We start from the raw sequence: 19,536 nt of genomic DNA, 5'->3' as shown, positions 1-19,536 counted from the left end.
GTCGCTTTCTGTCAGTGCCTCCGAGGGTTGCGTCCAGGTATAGAAATGCTCTTCTCCTCGTGTGTTCAACGGCGCCGACGTCCTCGTGGTCGCAATCGCCACTACTACCATCAGAATGGATCTTCTTCTTCGTCTTCTTTTTCTTCTCCTTCTTCTCCTTCTCCTTCTTCTTCGTCTTCTTCTTCTTCTTCTTCTTCTTCTTCTCCTCCTCCTCCTCCTCTTTTTCCTCTTCTTCTTCTTCTTCCTTTTCTTTCCTTTTGCTCGCTTCTTTCCTCGCGTCTTCTTTGCTTGATTTAGATTGGAATACGAAATACGAATCCCACTAATTACTCCCTCGTTTTCGAGCCACGATATTGCTCTTATTCCGGTCGACCTCGACGCCGAACTCGATTTTACTTCTCCTCCTCCTCCTCCTCCTCCTCCTTCTCCTTTTCCTCTTTCTCCTCCTTTTTTCTTTTTCTTCTTTTCTGTCTTCTCCTTACCACAAACGTGTCATGTATCGGGTATGCAGAAAATCAAGACGATGCATTCGTTAGCGGTGCAGTTTAATTACAGATGAATAACAGACAAAGACAAAGACAAAGACAAAGAGAGAGAGAGAGAGAGAGAGAGAGAGAGAGAGTAAGAATATAAATGATCAATTTCTTTTCGAGCATCGTAGGCTAAGTAATTATTCTTCTATAGAATAGAATAAAGAAAAAGAGAAAAAAATTTTGTAAATTGATGAGATCATAAAAATATGTTAAATTTTATATGTACATATAGATATTTTGCGTGCATGTGCATATGCATCTCGTTTTTTGGCTTTTGCCTGAGAAAACAGACGAGACCGATCCAGGATGGTCGGCCCGTCAAACGTGGCCTCTCCCCACTTTCTCTCCTTTTCTCTCTCCCCACTCCGTACCCTTTTAAAATCCTCTTCCCCTTCTCGACAACCTTCGCTAGTCTCGCTTTGGACCACCACCGGTAACTTTCTCCCTACTCCCAATCCAATCGTTCATCCTTCTTCTCTCGAGAAGAGCTCTCTCTCTCTCTCTGTCTCTCTCTTTTTCTCCTTCTCTCTTTCTATTTCGTCGTTATTTATTAGCAATCGTAAGAACGATGCGCCTAAACCAATATCATTAACGGCGCCAACGCCATAGAATACTTATTGGCTTTGCGAACACCAATCGAGAAACGCAAAAGAGTGAGTTTTCTTTTTTTTTTCTTCTTTCTTATTTTTGCTTAGTCCGTTCTCTGTTTCTCTCTCTCTCTCTCTCTCTCTCTCTCAAAAAAAGATAACATCTTGTACCATCATAATAATCTTTTATCGAGGTCTCAACATATCCGTGAACTATCTTTTTTTTTATTTTCCTTATAAAAGCTATGACAATTTCGATTAAATAATACAGATTCGTGAGGTTAATAAAATGATTATTGAATTAATAATAAAAGATCATGTATTTTGATTAATATTTATTTAATTAATCTTTATAATTATATATAAAATATATGTTTGTAAATAATAAATGACTATTATTGTTTCTATGATATTTGACAAATATTAGCATAGTAATGTAGCATAATATTTATTTTTCTTTTTTTTTTCTTTTTCTAAGAATTATCATTGATTACTAAATAAATTTGATCTTATTTAATAGAGAATAAAAAAAAGTTTAGAAAACACAAGATGAGCTTCGATCGATAAACGTTATCATCTGTGAAAACAAGTCTGTGAAACCAATCGGCTTCTGATATTTATTGTAATTTCAAACACGTGATCTCCATCTTCACATATTCGTTGTAAGCGAAACATAGAAGCGATCAAGTGTTTTGTTTAAAACAAAACTGTTCCATGAAATATTGTCTGTAAACGGTGTCTATACTCTCTGCATCATGATTCTACCGATTCTCTTGAACCCGTAGAGACTTTCGATTAAATCATTGATCAAAGAACTGTCTACGTGGAATCATTTAAAATTTAACAAATCGTTTAACAACAATCTCAAATGATTGACTCGACGAAAACTAAGTTTAGGTATACGTGAAATTTTAAGTATTTTTATTCACCTATACGAAGAAACATTTTTCTTCTTCTTTTTTTTTTTCTCTTTCTTTTATTACACCAAATATAAATACATGAATATGTATGTATACCTATATTATTATAAACTCATTAGAAAATAATAATACATAATAAAATATTTTCAAAGCGATCGAATGAGAGATCGAATTATTTGTATTCGTTTTGCCGAAGTAATATGAAGATGAAAAATCGGCAAACAAAAAAACAGTCTCCATTCTCGAGAAGCAGCAGCGACGGACGATTTGTTCGCGCCGCGGGAGTCCGGCTTAACGAAAATAAGCTAACTTCTCACATAATTCATTGGGTTGGACTTCGGTTTAGGTCCGTAGAGCTCTTACACCCCTCTTTTTTCAGCACACCGAACGAATACAAATAGAAATCATTAATGGCTTTCTGTTTCAACGTGTTCGAAACAAACGATAACGATTCGTTAATGATTCCACGCTTACTATATACATTAGTACGGTTAAGCTTCAACTATGCATTTCCTTTTTGCCCTTTGAAAATAGAACTTTGTACTTTGACGGTTTTAGTTCTCTCTTTTATTATACGTAGACAGGTAGATAATACATATATATGTACAAAGTAACTTGGATCGTGACTGAACACACGTTGATGGAACAAACGAAATTTCACGCGGATCGTTTAAACGATTCACTGAAACACTGGCCAGAGTAGTGTTCACAAAAGAGAAATCAAGCAGACATAATAGTATAATAAAACGTAGCTCGTGAAAAACTCATTTCAGTTAGAAAGCATTAAATATATTCTTTGCTGTTTCCTATATATTTCTTTTCACGATCTGGATATGCATGTGAGCGTATGCGTCTGGGTTCATACTGTCTGTGTATATATATCTAATCCTAATAATCCTAATAATAATAATAATAATAATAATAATAATAATAATAATAAAGAGAAAGAAGAAAAGGAATTTTGAGTCAACGTTAGACTGTTTAATGAGTGAATTTTTATCTATTTTTTTTTTCAATTCGATGAGAAAAAGATGAATCGATCGAAACGGAACATACGGTTCTCTCTATTCTATTCTAGACACGAAACGTAAAGTCGGGATGACGAAGTAGATGCGAGTTTTCCTTTGCTGTTTTTTTTTTCTCTAAACCAAAGTATATATGTTTGTTTGTGTGTGTGTGACGGAAAGAGAGAGAGAGAGAGAGAGAGAGAGAGAGAGAGAGAGAGAGAGGGAGAGAGACACAGAGAAAAAGTCGTATCGATCAATGACATAAACGTTTCGTACAATACGACCCCGTTTCTTTATTACAGTCATCAGTCATTCGGTATAAATATTAAATTCGCTAAAAAACTCAACTAGTCGCATAGGAAGGAGGGGAGAAAAGGGTGGAGAGAGGAGGGGGAGGGGTTTGGAACGGGACGGGAGGGAGGGTTGAAGTTGCAACGTCAGCCGTATCTACAAAAGGCAGACGGAGGAGCAGCTGACCGATAGCAGCAGCGTCGATTGCTAGATGATTGGGGTTCCCGATATCCCGAATATTTTTCCCGTCTATCCAAAGTTCATAAGGGATCAACGAAGACGATTTTGATCTTTAAACAAGTTAACGTACATAAGTATTTATTTTATTTATGTGGATAACATATAGGTATTCATTTTATTTACATACATAGCAGAAAGCTTAACGCGTTTAGCTTTAATGGTATCTTCGGAGTCGTGTTTACATTTCTTTTATACGACGTAACAATACGTTCCGATTAGACCTTCATTTAAGGACGAAATCATTTTCAGTTCGTATTCGACATTGTAACAGGTAACACGTACGTTCTTCTCGTCGTAATTAGTAGTTATAATATACATACGCATTTAGATAGAAATATTTAACTACGTATCATTGATCGTCTAGAATTCGATTAAGAAAGAAATAATATGTACAAGATTTTGTTAAGTTTTGACCGGAAAGAATTATAATCGAATATAATGGAAGTATAGTATTTATGTATGGGGACGGAATGGGATGGGTATACGTGAGTGTGTATTTCGATTAGTACTTTGAAAATTTTATGATCTTTCGTTCGTTAAATAGTTACTTTTCTTCGACAATAATGTACCAAACACTCGTCCAGGTGTTATTCTAAGTGAAGTGTTTCAATTATTAAAGAACTCGGTGGACGTCTTGAAGTGGTAAGTGGACACATACAGTGTGTGTGTGTGTATAGCATAAGAACGTTATTAGAGATGTAAGAGAGAAAGGAAAAAGAATGAAAGAAAGAAAGAAAGAAAAAAAGAAGGAAGGAAGGAAGGAAAGAAAGAAAGAAAGAAAAGAAAAGAAGTAAGGAACGAACGAATGGATGGCATCGAGACTCGATGCTGACGAGGGAGATCATTGTTGAAGAGGAGTAGGAACAAAACTTATTTTGCGAACGAAGTATACCCAAGGGTTTCAACGGCTATTGTCACCGTCTGTCGCTGACGATAATGAAGAGCAAAACTGTATGTGTGTGTGAGAAAGAGAGAGAGAGAGAGAGAGAGAGAGAGACAGAAGTGAGAAACACTTTGGATGATTCTCTCCTTCTTTTTTCTGATCAAAAAGAGTACTTGTAACGAGAAGGATCACCGGCTGTTTAGAGACAAAAGAGATCCTTTTAGAAAACTTGTAATTGTCCCACGTAAGCCCATGAATTTTTCCTCGTGTTCTGTCTCTCTCTCTCTCTTTCTTTCTCTCTTTCTCGTTCATTTTTTTTTTTTTGTTACACAATTCACGTTATTATATTTCTTTCTTTATTATTCTTCGCCAAATGGCCGACGAATCCGATGGCAGTCGATCGAATATATTTTATACCGCCTCCGGAGGGAGGCGGAGTCTTCCTCCTGATGCATTTCGAAAAGGGTGCCAAAGCTTCCTAGGGGTGCTTTCGTCACGTGACGTACTTCATAGGTGGGCTCAGGCCCCCCTCTTAATAATCGAGCCATACGCGTTCGTTCACATGATTTCTCACTATAAAGATTTTATCTCTTATATTTTTATATTATCCAATCTTTCGTTCTTTTTTTTTTTTTTATTTTTTTTTTTTTTATTTTTTTTTCGTCGCTTTTTCACAGGGAAAGGGTCGGGGAGGGGCGGGAGGAGCGCGACGGAGAAGGAGGAGGATGAGGGGAGGTTAGAGGTCGTATAAAAATATTAGAAATTTTGTGAAATTCTCATCTCCATGTAAGTAGGAACATACAGGGGGAAAAAAGTATTATGATGGAGATGAACGCGCATCCTCTTAACACCTCGGTAAATAATCACTTTTGTAGGCATATACATGTATGTATACTTTCGAGCACAATGAGATTTAGCATTAATTAACGAATAAATTAGCATCGCTGAGCTTGGCGAACTCCAGTGATTACATTTTAATGATACCGACTATCAAGAAGGAACAGTAACAAGAAGAGCAGTAGCAATAGCAAACGATTCATGTTTCTCTCTCTCTCTCTCTCTTTCTCTTGTTCTCCATCTATCTATCTGTCTATCTATCTCTTTCTTTATAGGATAAAGATATATATATATATATATATATATATATATATATATATCTATCTATCTTTTTTTTTCCTTTTTATTATTTTCTTCCTCTTCCTACCAAAAAGGAAATGTATATCGCCAACGAGGGAGTTATGTACAACAACACATCATTTCTATTTATAATTAGTTTCATTATAATTTTATGTGTTGAAATCATTTATATATATATGTATGTATGTATTTAACATATAATTAAATTTTTTAGTTAAATTAAGACAATGTTAATAGGGACGACGAGAATAATTCAAGCAAGTATTTCGTCAACGCTTTAACCTGTATCCAAGAAGTAATTTATCAATGTCGCCATTTTTTTTTTTAAGTATCTTCCTTTTTTTTTCTCTTTCTTTTTTTCAAACAAAATTATGAAAGACGCATACAAAATTTGTTCGTTAGATAATCAACGTTTACATGGAATCATTAAAGAAGATAGATATTTTTCTTTTTTTGGAACATAACATTTTTTTATATATTTCTCGCATCTTTATTATAAATATATGAGAAAATTGTCAAGGAGTAATTAGCGATTAACTTTACCATCCATAAGACTTGTCGCTTTTCCTCTAGTCTCTATTTCTACCTCTCTCTCTCTCTTCCTCTCTCTCTTTCTCTCTTGGTGGGCCCTCTCGAAGGGCCACGTCTCGGAGGGAGACTCAAGAGGGCCGGAATTGCATGTCAGCGATATTGCACGCTGCATTATGCATTATGTATGCGAATACGGTGCCGCTTTCACGCTCGAACGTATTCTACGTAGGTACATACATACGTACATACGTATCTATGTAAGTACATACGTATGTTACGCGTCGTTGAACATTTCGTTAAGTAAAGCCGATCAAAATGGCCATAGGATACTCATCTTATACGAACTTTATGGTATTCGGTATTAGAAACACGTTTAGATCATCTTTAAGGCCAAGGTCGTCGTTTATAATTTCTTTTATTTTAATTTTAATGCATAATAGATATATCAATGTATATTAATGTGTTCCAATAATAACAATATTATTTAAATATATATATATATATATAAATATTATATGTTTATCAACGAATCGGTTTAATGACGTTACAGCAATGAATTTTTACATTTGTACATACGTACATACATATATAAATACATACGATATCGATCAGTTCTTTCTAATTCACTTGACTTTTTAATTTCATCGCATGATTAATTTCAATGATTATTATTATTATTATTATTATTATTTACTATTTACTATTTACTATTTTTAAGTACATTGGATGATGAAAAACTCGCAGACATGTTAACTCTTGTTTTTCTAACATTACTATAATGATTTTTACATACATATATTCATGAAGATCTTACAATTGGATAAATAATGTGGAATCATTCATTTTTGTCAATGGAATATTTGCCCTACGTTAAAATGAAACGTATCGAGTTTCTCGATTATTTCTTAGACGCGTTAAATGTATCATAATCGAGGGAAAAAATATAAAGGAAAAATAAAAAGAGAGAGAAAAAGAGAGAGAGAGAGAGAGATGGATAGATGTAAACCACGAAGATAAAACGACGACGTATGTGATTTTTACGGTGTGAAGAAGGTAGCAAAGTTACGGTGTTAACGATTAAACTATAGATAAAAGTTGGAAGTATATTGTATTTATACCGCGTTACATTTACATGAAAGAAAGAGACAGATATAAAGAAAAATAAAAGAGAGAGAGAGAAAGAAAAAAAAGTAGAGACAGTGAGACTTGACATCGAATAATTCTCGAGTTTTTCCACCAACTGAGATCTGAAATCAGAATTCTTTCGTGTGAAATCTACAATCTCTCTCTCTCTCTCTCTCTCTCTCTCTCTCTCTCTCTCTCTCTCTCTCTCTCTCTTTCTATCCTTTTTTCGATTATAAACGTTCTCATACTTGTTCACATACGAATATACATATAAAACTATGTATAGGTATGTATGTACGTATGTAGTTATGCATATAACGATCACTGGTAAAAATCAACGTCACAGTTGATTCTCGAGTATGAATATGTAAATAGTGTTTTATAGTCGTAGGACGTGGACGATGGGACTGGGAACGATAACATTTTTATTAGGAGTTAATTTCATCTTAATACCGGCAAGGATTCATTAAAAAAAAAAAAAAAAGAAAAAAGAAAAAAGAAAAAAAAGCAACGTAAAGTCGTCACGTGTGTGAATATAACAAACGAAAAGAATTTAAAAAAAAGAAAAGAAAAAAATAACTAATAAGTACTTATGTACTGGCACATGACTTTTTATTTGTTAGATAATATTCAAATTATGTTACGATATTTTTAGTTTTTATAGCTTTTTCCTTTTTCGTCTCTCTTATTACTCTTTTTTCTTTCCATTTTTCTTTTTTTTTTTTTTTTTCTTTTTTTCTTTTTAACCAGAAATACGTCAAATAAATTCAAGAAGGATGGTAAATAATAATTCTTTTAAAATTACGAGTAAAGTAAAATGATTAAAAATAAATAGTATAGCGAATAAAAAAGAGATTAAAAGACAAAAAAGAAAAAAAAGAAAATAAAATCGTCGAAGAATCGTTGTAGTAAAATTGTCGAAAAGCGAAATAATAAAATATCTCGTCGTATAAACGAATATCCATAAATTATAAAATATCGTAGAACAAGGTTTGCCGAAATTGAATAACAATGTTATGTAAGTGTAAACAAAGAAATTATCTCGGTATATGTTACAATTGAAAATAGAAGTTAATCGGAGTGACGCGTCCGTCCGTCGGATCATGCGTAGATAAGTATGAAATTTCTTAAATAAACGAGAGTAAATATTCGAAAAATATTTTTCTACAAATAATCGATACATTCGAGGAATGATAGTGGATGATAATATTCGTTCGATAGAATAACATTCGAAGTTATATCCATGTTTTTGTTTTTTTCCTTTTTTTTTTGTCTTCGACAAAAAACGGGATTATTTCGTTAATGTATCGTCGACAAGTTTTTGGAATCGAATCATCGAATGATAAGATTAGAACAAATAGTTTTATGAACAAATGGTCCATGGTTAAGCGTTTTTTATCTTTCTCTCTCTCTCTTTCCATCTATCTTTCTTTTTTTTTATCTCTCTCTCTCTCTCTCTCTTACTAGTATTCACGTACCGTGCGCGAAGGTTCTTAAGATCTTAAGTGCAACACAGGCCCTGGGAGTTATGGTAACCGTAAATAATCCCACGACTACGGTAATGGCAATACCTGAGCACCGAGGCATCGTGATTGTGCACGCCGCTACGTACAGCTATTTACTCGAGCCGAGCAACGACGCTTCTTCTCTCTTTCGTTCTTTCGTACTTTCGAGATTTCAGATAGAAACGAGGAGCGTGTTATTAGACGAGGTTCTTTCTTCTTCTATACAGTCGCATACTTATCTCCCCTTTCCCTCTCTTCACCCTTGAATCTTGATTTTTCTATCGAGGATCAATAGTTATTTCTTTCTTTCTTTCTTTCTTCTTTATTTTTCCTACTTTTCTTTTTTTTCTCTCTTCCTCCTCCTCCTCCTTCTTCTTCTTCTTCTTTCTTTTTCTTTTTCTTTTGTTTTATTTATTTTTTTTTTTTTTTTCTTTTTTTTTCATTTCATCATGCCAATTATCTCGAGACTGCATGATATCTCTTTTTAAAGTATTCTACTCTATAGGTAAAGAGCAAGCAACTCGTGTTAATACTCTTGATGATTTTAATATTCGTCTTTTTTTATTCCTTTTCTTTTTCTCTCTTTTTTGTTTTTTTTTTTTTTGTTTCACAAGTAAGCACAATTTCAAGAAGCATGTGTATTCGTTTCTAATAGATACGATCAATCGTATAGAGCGAGAATTAGAATGATTTATAATTATTATGTGTCCTAATACTACTTATACGTATTATATATATATATATATATATATATATATATATATATATATATATATATATATATATGTATCTCTGGATATTAGATGGAAACACATTGTAAAAGTAAAAATAAAATAAAAAAAAATAAAAATAAAAAAAAGAAAAATAAAAGAAAAATTTGTCATCTTCGTAAATTTTATCTTCGTTTAATAATTGTTACACTTTATTGCACTACTTTTACAATACGGCAAAGTAGCTTTATCGTTGAAATTTTCATTTGGATACGCACGGGTGTACCTGAAAGATTATGTAATGTCGGCCCCACGGGGAGAACGGTAGCATCCGAACGCATAATCGCACCGCGGGTGTCATCTTGCATTTAAAAAGGTGCCCAATTTCTCGCCCCCAAAGTTCTCGACGGGTGGCAAGGGGTAGACGATGTAGGGGAGGATATTTCGTTGCGTAACTTAGCGGACAACACTCGCCATCGATGTTTATGCCCTTCTTTTAAATGCCTTCTAAACCCCTCTCTCTCTCTTTCTCTCTCTCTCTTTCTATCTCTTTCTATCTCTATCTCTCTGTCTTTCTCTCTTTCTCTCTCGAAATTATTTACGCCCCGATTATCACACTAAATGGGTCTTCGCTGGATTTTACGCATCCCCGAATTATTTAAGATACGTTCGGGAAAAAGAGACACACAGTAGCAACGAGGAGAAGGGTCGCTATTGACGCAAAGCCCTTGCGCTTGATCTTACCGTTCCTCTGCTTTTCGCGAGAATAGAGTAAGTTTTTTTTTGTTCCTGTTTCTTTTTTTTTTTCTTTAGCTTTTCTTTTTTTTCACTCTCTCTCTCTCTCTCTCTCTCTCTCTTCTTTTTTCGATTCACGTCCTGCATCGCATTAGCCTCTCCTTTTCGACATATTCTTTTATCAAATAAACGTCTCGACAGTGATATTTTTATATAAAATCGATATTTTTTATACGTCATTTCTTTTTTACTATACTCATGTACTATATATATATATATATATATATATAAATATATATTACGAAGGGTTAATTAATATTTCAGATTTTCGTCGTTGTTGTAATATTAATAACGTTATTAATAATTTGATTATACATTCTATTTTATATATTGTAATACATAATGTAAATATGAATCTTATTATAACGACCATAGAAACATCTTTTAATTATGTATGATATAAAATGAATTACGACGGTAATTATTAAAAGACATTTTGTTAATAAGTACTTACTTCGACGAGTGGGAACGAAAAGTGGCATGTACGTACATACGTATGTGCTCTCGTAGAAAGAAATAATCGTTTTCTTGTCAGTTTCCGTCGGCAGGAAACGGAAGGTATTTATAAAAGCTAGCTGACACGATCGGAGAAAAAGTATGTAGGTACGTTAAGTGCAATTACGAGAGAGTTCCATTTCATTTCTATGAGTTCATAACGAGACAAGGAAAGAAATAATAATAAAAAAGAGGGTTACTTACACTCGTGTTAAGTGATAAGAACACATTATAAATGACTATCTCGTTAATTACCAAGTCATTTTTATCGAAACAACGCGTCATTTAACTTAACATTTTCAAGTCTCACGCTAACACGAATAATTATATATGTGTATATATATATATATTTTATTGTCAACATTAATTAGATATTTTTATGCACCATCTTATTGTAATATTATAGAATATTCTTTTTAGAAATTATAAGAAATTATTTAACAGTTTCGTTATCGATAATTATAGCGTTCGAAAATTAGCAGGCCACTTTTTTATTACAACATAGGTTCATAGTTTATATAAATTATTATTTTTTTTTATTTTTTTTTTTTAACCATCATCTTCGTTCACTTTATTCGTGACACGTGATTTTAGTTTTCATCAAAAGTGCTATGAGAAACAATCATTCTCGGTCCATTGGGAAAATTATTCCAGTTAGTAAATCCACGAGCTACGGTAATAGGAATTGCGAACACGCGAGATTAAACGAGATATCGTTTCAAATAGCTATCTCTCGAATATGACCGTTTCGGTACGATGTAATAATAATATACATATACATATAAATATATATATATATATATATATATATATATATATCACGATATCATTTTTTCCCTTGAGGGTGGCAGATCTTAGCGCAATAATCACGTTTAAAACGCATTCGTTTCAATTTCTTCGTCATTCAAGCAGCCAAAGAGACTTTCCTTTCTTTATTCAGCCGGGCGAGAGATGAAATGGAAATGCAATAAAAAGTTGTAATCGAGAGAGAGAGGAAGGAAGAGAATCGTATAGTCAGTTACTTGAAGGGGAGCAAAAGAGCAAAGCTGAGAGATTATTAGACTTTGAGTTTTATCTTTTATTTTATTTTCCTTTTTTTCCTTATCTTTTCTTTTCTTTTTTCTATACTATTATTTCTTTCTCAAGCGAAAACGCATTCGACACGGAATAAAGTAATGGACGGGGCTGTTATTATTCGAGCATGAACGTCCTCGAGGCAGCAACAACTTTTCTCCCTTTTATATACATATAGTGAGTTTTAAGAAAAATCTACATTGGATAATTTCATTTTTTTTTTGTTGAAAGTTTCGTATCATTTATAAATGGACAGTATCGATACAATTTCCTTTTAAAGATCTATATTTTATATATATATATTTATGTGATATATTTTATTTATTTAGATATAATATAAGTGTATTTTTCAGATTTATACGTATTCTTTTTATTTTATATATATATATAATTATGAAATATCTTTGACGGGAGACAAAAATATAACACTTGATAAAATTCATCGAGGAATCAACGATGAAAATAACGAAATTCATGATAGAAATTGAAAAATGGAAAATCGAACGAAGTCATTTTGCTCTCGTGAACGATTCAACTGATAGAAAAGGATGTAGGGTGTAGGGATGAACTTTTGTACAATTCGATTTGCTAAGGGTCGAGAGGTCGATTCCTCACATCGTGAGTCAGAAATTGAAATATCTGTCGATATTGGGAAATAAAATGAACCGCATATTTCCTTCCTGTGACTCGTAGGTGATGGTTATTTTAGTTGGTGGATTTCTCTCATAGTTATCTCTCTATATCTTTCTCTCTCTCTCTCTTTCTCTTTCTTTCTTGTTCTTCTTTCGTAAAGAAAAAAAAAAGAAATGTCGTAAGGCAAAGTTACGCGAGCGAACTTAGTCGTTTTACTGCGTTGTAATTTATTCGAGGGTACTCTGCAATTAGTGGCCTGCCTGAAGGATAATATCCCGCTATCGTCGCGTTCTCCGGATTCCATTTATGGCAATGAGACGTTCATTATTCTTATGAAAAATACTAGAACTTTCGTTCGATTTTATTGAATCTAAGAAAAAAAGGATTTCGAGAGAATTTCAGAAATTCTTTTTTCCTCTGTGGAAAATATAAAACAATTTTTTTTGTATTTTTTTTTTTTTTTTTTACTTGCTTTTATCCATTCGAAACTTTACTCGGATATATCTATCTAATAATCGAATCATAAAATAAAAATTGATTCATGAAAAATTTCATTTCTTTTTATATGATAAATTGTAATGTGCCATGTTACGATTAAAATAGCGATAAAGTGAAAAAATTCCAAAACGTTTAATTAGCTTAATGGTTTGAGGCGTAACTTCGAAATTATAAGATTCCAGGTTCGAATCCCAATGGGGATCTACGCACAACCAAACCACTCTTTTTCTTTGTCGTCCTCACTCCTTTACGTGGATTAATTTTTTCATATATGTAATTAATTAAATTGATTTGTTAATTAATTAAAGATAAAAATTAATTGTTTATAAACATGTTTGTTGTTAAACAGAGAGGGAGAAAAAGAAAATTAAAATAATTATTTTTTCGATTAATATGGTCTTTTTTTCATATTTCTACGTCTCTTATTTTCGGAGATATTGTTTTGTATAATTAAATAAAAAAAAAAACTAATTATTTATAACAAATTTGTTTAATAATTAATTAAAAATGAAGCTTAAAGTGTTAGCTTTAAAACGGTATTCGTATAAAATATTTACGATTTTTAGTTTCGGAGATATTTTAAATATTAATAAAAAAAATTGTCCATTGATACGCATAAGTACTCATTCATAATTCATTAAAGAATGTTGACCTATATAAATTCCTGGAATTTACGTTACTCACTCAGCTGATCGACGTAAACAATTTTTGTTCTTTAACTACGGCTCGTACTACAGTCACGTGGTCATTGTAATTATGAATTGGAAAATGTTAACTATCATATCTTTCGAACGGAAAGTCGTAGAGACATGAAACAAAGACCATTTTAAAGCTAAAAACATTATCTATTTGTTTAAGTTCTCGAATATTATGATTATAATAGAACGGAATTTCATTAGAATTTTCGAGATATTTTTGAGGAATATAGAAATACGTGTATGTTTACAAAATTGTCTATAACAAGTTCGAGGTGATTTCGAGTCGGTCAGTCGTTAATCAACAGCGATACGGATTAGTCATGTCATTCGCCACGTTTTTGTATATATGTATGTAAGTACGTCAATAGAAAGATATGTATATTCCTAAAAATTTCTGACTCACATTGCGTTAATAGATAATTTAGCTCTTATAGATTTACAAAACCGTCTAGGGCAAACGTAGAAACATTACTTACGCGTTCTCGCTTACCCATCAGCAATGAATGAGTCGTGGGGATATCTTTAGGAGAGGGTGAATCAAGTCCAACGGAACGATTTGCGAGAGTCGGAGAGTATTTCATTCGATGAACTATGTGTGAGGATACTTTCAGTAGTTTGGAATCGAAAACGACTCGATTTATCAACTCCTCGCTTTCACTCTCTCTCTCTCTCTCTCTCTCTCTCTCTCTCTCTCTATCTGTATCTCTATCTATCTCTATCTTTCTCCTTTGAGTTTCTCTCTTTGTCGTTTTGCTACATTTGAAGTGAGAAAATGAGAGAGAGAGAGAGAGAGAGAGAGAGGAAAATAGCAACAGGTGTCCGCGGGGACATTCGCAGAAACGACGAGGGTGCGAGCTGGAACGGAGTATGGGTGGGAGAAGGGCGGAGGGCAAAAGGGTGTTTCCGGAATACGTCGAGAGAAAGAGAGAGACCGACAATTCCTCTTTATTTATGGCCTTTTTATTCGACTTGTTGAGCTTTCTCTCTTTCTCTTTTTCCCCTTTCCACCTTTTTACTTTTTCTCTTTTTTTTGTTCGCACGAGCTGTGCATTTTCCGCTCGAGAGAAAGATCGGAAAAGAGAGAAAAGTTTTTTTAGACTCGAAGAGGGTGTCGAAAATCTCTCTCTCTTTCTCTCTATTTCTTTTTGTTTTATCTTACTACTCGATGATATCTGTCTAATCAGTAAAATTAATGACATTCAGAAACATATTATATATCAATATATGCATTATGATGAATATAATAAAGAAAAAAAAGAAAGAAAAAAAAAGGAAAGAAAAGAAGAGAAGATTAAACAAAAATATATTTTCGTCATTCATTCGTCGATCATTTCGCAGGATTTCTTCGATCAAGATCGACACGCTATCGTTGTGAAAATAAGGGTAGAAGGGTGGGGAGGGAAGGATGGGGGAGGGGATAGTCGAGAAACGAGTACGCGAATTCTCACGATAATCGTTCGAACGAATGGAAATCGTGTTCTCGCGTGTTATAGCAAAACGATTATGCCTACCTACTACCTACCTCTGTACCTACCCACACACTGAGAAAGCCGTCTCTGAAAGCCGTGCGGTACGTTTGAAAAGGTGGACGTGAAAATTGCTACATCTCGAAAGAAGCGAAAGCGAGATGTTGTTGTTGTATTGCAAAGAATAAGAATAAGAGGAAGATAAACAGAAAGAGAGAGAGAGAGAGAGAGAGGTGGAGCTAGAGAGGATGCTTTAACTCTCGATAGATCGTGATACCGATACGAATGCAATCACTATCGACAAAAGCTACGTCCCTTTCTCTCTCTCTCTCTCTCTCTCTCTCTCTTTCTTTCTCTTTTTTCTTTCTATTTCTTACCTTAGATTTTTCAAATGGAGAAGATAATGTTTTTATATTCTATCTTTTTCTTATATTCTTCGGTATTAGATGTTCGAACTTTTAGTCATCCCTTTTTCGATCTCTCTCTCTCTCTCTTTCTCTCTTTTTTTTTCAATCTTCAGGTATGTTAAAAGAGAAAAAGAAAGAGAGGGAGAAAGAGATGGGAAGACTAGAAAGATAGGATTTAGGCGTAATCCGTCAAAGAGTTCTTTCAACGAGCACCCAAGAACGTTATATCTAAGATCTCCATTAAAGTTCAGTTAACGCCCTCTTGGCTTGCTTTCGTTCTTCTTTCTCACCTTTTCCTTTCTTTCTTTCCTTCTTTCTTTCTATCTATCTCTGACCTGGCCGCTTTTTTCTCTTTCTCTCTCTCTTTTTCTCTCTCGTTTCAAAGAGATCTTCCGTCAGGCAGATGCGACGTTTCCTAAGGTGAAAATTCAGTAGTCTCGATTCGTTACCCTCGATTTTCCTTCTCTCTCTCTCTCTCTCTCTCTCTCTCTCTCTATCTATCTATCTCTGATATATTTCGTATTTTTCGAAGATAATTTGAAAACTAATGAGAAAGTTGCTTCTTCTTTTTTGTGTTTCCCTTTCTCTTTTCTTCTTTTCTTTTTATTTCTGTAGCATGACATGCGAATTAGAGAAACAAAGCTGATCGATTTTTTCGTTTCGTTTGGTTTCGTTAAAAAAAAAGAAAAAAGAAAGAGAGAGAGGGAAACTAGAGAATAGGTCGTAAGAGATTCGAAGATTTTCCTGGTGGTTTTCACGCATCGACGAGAATCGGATTCCTCTTTCAGGAGGGCGTCAGTGTATCCCAGAAAAAAAGGGCAGAAGGACACTCGTGTCCCGAGGGGCTTATTGTCGAGACGCGTTCATCGATGCCTTCCTTCTTATCTTCCTCTTAAAGCGACGAGATCTTCTTCCTTCGAGAGAGTTGATCTTCGAATTTGTCGAATCCAAGTGGAAAAAAAATCAGATGCTGTTCAGGATGCTTTTTGAATTTTTTTCTTTTTCTTTTTTCTTTAACTCGACGTAGACAATTCCAATTTTTATATTAGAATATAAAACACAAAATATAAAAAGTAATTCGATGAAACGTTCTCTACGACATTCTATTGGTTTTGTAAACATTTTTTAAACGACGAGAGTAACTTCGTAACATTTTTATTTGGATTCGAGTGGGGAAACTTTTTTCTTTCTTTTTTTTTCTTTTGAAATTATAAAGATCGATGCTACGTCATGATTGAAAGATTCTATGGAGAGAAAAAAATCTTGAAAAAATTTCATCGATTATAATCTTGGAATAATATTCCTAATTGAAAATAAGATGCGTTCTATATACATATATATATATAATATCATATTTGTGTATATACAAAATATACATATACTATTAGAAAATAAATAGAAAATAAATAGAAATGATTTTAATTTATCATAAAGTGAATGAATCAGTAAAATGTTAATTTTCTGCAAACGAGAGGATATATTAATCTTGATCAAAATATCGAGTAACTTGCTCGTATCGAATTCCCTGAATGAGATGGTACCGATAGGTTCTACCAATCCGGGAGCCATTGTAATTAAAACCTTTTGAATAAGGCAAAGGCAATCTCCTGGACTCGTACGAGAACGTAGCTAGCTCGAAACATCGTGCCGTTTAATTTCACGTTCATTACACGCGTACGAGTGCGTACGCGTTCGCATTCTCTTGACGGTTGGGGTTGAATATTTCTCTCTCTCTCTCTCTCTCTCTCTCTCTCTCTCTCTCTCTATTTCTATCTCTCTCTTTTTCTCTCATACATACATACACATATATATATACGCATCCCTTGCTTCTTAGACATAAGCCCCCTCGAAAGTTCCGACGATGTCTGCTCTTCTCCTGTACTTCTCTCTCTCTCTCTCTCTCTCTCTCTCTCTCTCTCTCTCTCTCTCTCTTTCTCTCCTTGGCTCTCGAAAACGTATCGAGTTACCCTCGACATAATTCCGTTAATTATGATTTCGTAGAATATGATTTTCTCCTCGTGGTACCTACCTAGACGATTTTCATTATACATTATATTCTTTATTATTATTATTATTATTATTATTATTATTATTATTATTATTATCATTTCGAATATATAGATGTCTATATCTATTTATTTTATTGATCCACTTAGTAAACACTTAATTGTGTAGTGAACCATGTGAGAAGAATCAGAAATTTTAATCGGACGATCCCTTTTAGAATGTGAATTATTAAAAATATTTCACGTAGTACGTATATAAATATATTTTCAAAGTGATCGAAAGGATATGGGGGCATCATTTGGAAAATGGTTAAACAGCTGATTTTCATTTTTCAAGATACAATTACATGGAAATATTAAGGAATTTGCGTGACGGTAGCAATTTAAAGTTCATAAATGCAAAATCGTAAGACGATTGCGTTCATAAATGAGTCCGTCGTAGTGTCTTGGTGGCTTTTCTTCCATCTTTGGATGGCAAAGAGAAAGAGGAGAGAGACAGAGAGGAGTTAACAGTAGCTCGTGCGAAAGCAATTTACATTGATATTTATGCCGTGTCATAACCGAGATCCAAGCGAGGGGTATGAAACGGATTCGTACTGCTAATCCCCCCATCGTTCCGGGGGGTTGTTTTAATTGAAATCTTACTGGGTGCTTCCTCGTATTCGCGAAGGGCAAGATCTCCGATCATGCACTCCTCAGTGAAAACTGAGATCTGTTCGCGAAGGGTTCCTTCGAACGTTTGTTCCTTCGTTATCACTTGGATTAGAACCATTTTATATGAATATGGATGTATATATTTATATATATATTACGTTTCGTGCAATATTGTTGTTAGTAATTGATGATCGATTAGATCGAATTAATCGTTCATTAGTAAACAAAGATATGATTAAATTAATAATTATGTGGTATCAATCATTGTTTTTGTTTTTTTTTATTTCTTTTTATTTCGCTTTTTTTTTTTTATTGTTTTTCAATAATATCATCCCTTCTCACATTTTCCTCAAGTATTCAACTTAATTTCAAGTTAATTATAACAGGGGTCATCATTGTGGGAGACTTAAGTGATCCCTTAATCTCAGTTTAGCAATTTACAAGGAAGAGAAAAAAGGAAAAAAAAAAGGAAGAAAAAAAGAAAAAAAGCCTTGTCGTTTGTGCCATTAAGCTTCGCCAACAGTCGGACCCATGAGTTATTCAAGGAGATAGCATGGAATTTGTCGGTAAATTTCGCGCGCAGTTTTTCGAAACGACGAAAGTTCCGCAATTCTGTGAGATCATCGGGCGAGCCGAAATGTCAACCGCGAGACCACTAAAGCGAGAGAAACTTTTAATTCGTTCATTTCGGTGGCCTCAAAGGGTCGTCGAATGAGACTTATTAAAATTTATACGAGCTGCTCCTCGGCTACGTTAGTTCTTTCTCTCTCTCTTCTCTCTCTCTCTCTCTCTCATTCCTTTTCCTTCCTTTTTCCTTTTTATTATTATTTAATTAATTTTCAATGTTTTCTGAACTTGTTATTCGTATATTCTCCTATCTCTTATATCTATCTAAGGTATTAATAAATTTCTTATAGAAAATATAAATAGGTATGTTTTTTCAACATAGTTAGCATTCATATATATATATACATATATATATATATATATACATATATATGAAATGTAGTCTCTCATATATACATATCTTCTTTCCATTCGTAACGCCTTTTGCGATTTGTAAGCACACCTTGCGTACAAAGATCAAGATACCACTTAGTTAGTACTTTGCACGAGACTGTTGGCCTCGTTGAGAGAAAAAGAGATAGAGGAGAGACATTGAAAAGAAAACAAAAAAAAAACGAAAAAAAAAAAATATATATATATGTATATATTTACAGGGAGATCGTTCTTGATAAAGTACGAAAGCATTTTTGGTCCCGGAGAAATTACATTTTCGTACTTTAATCCTCGAGACAATACCATGGCGTAGTCCGTGGCTTGTGGCCCAGGGCAAAGGGT

At 33.6% G+C, this 19,536-nt stretch overlaps 1 protein-coding gene across 10 annotated transcripts in view; it reads left to right on the top strand.

Annotated features, from left to right (window-relative positions):
• LOC124430110 (dachshund homolog 2) overlaps nt 1–19,536 on the top strand; it is a 224,017-nt gene that overhangs the window by 16,430 nt on the left and 188,051 nt on the right. For 2 of the 10 annotated variants that reach the window (XM_046976231.1, XM_046976234.1), the window contains exon 2: nt 7,180–7,182. The exons of the other annotated variants lie outside the window; for them this stretch is intronic. In XM_046976231.1, the coding sequence (XP_046832187.1) occupies nt 7,180–7,182 (3 nt within the window). The remainder of the gene's footprint in view (nt 1–7,179; nt 7,183–19,536) is intronic. 10 annotated transcript variants of the gene reach the window in all.

Source organism: Vespa crabro, chromosome 17, assembly GCF_910589235.1.
Source record: "Vespa crabro chromosome 17, iyVesCrab1.2, whole genome shotgun sequence".
Taxonomy (NCBI): domain Eukaryota; kingdom Metazoa; phylum Arthropoda; class Insecta; order Hymenoptera; family Vespidae; genus Vespa; species Vespa crabro.
This window is presented reverse-complemented; position numbering and strand designations above follow the sequence as displayed.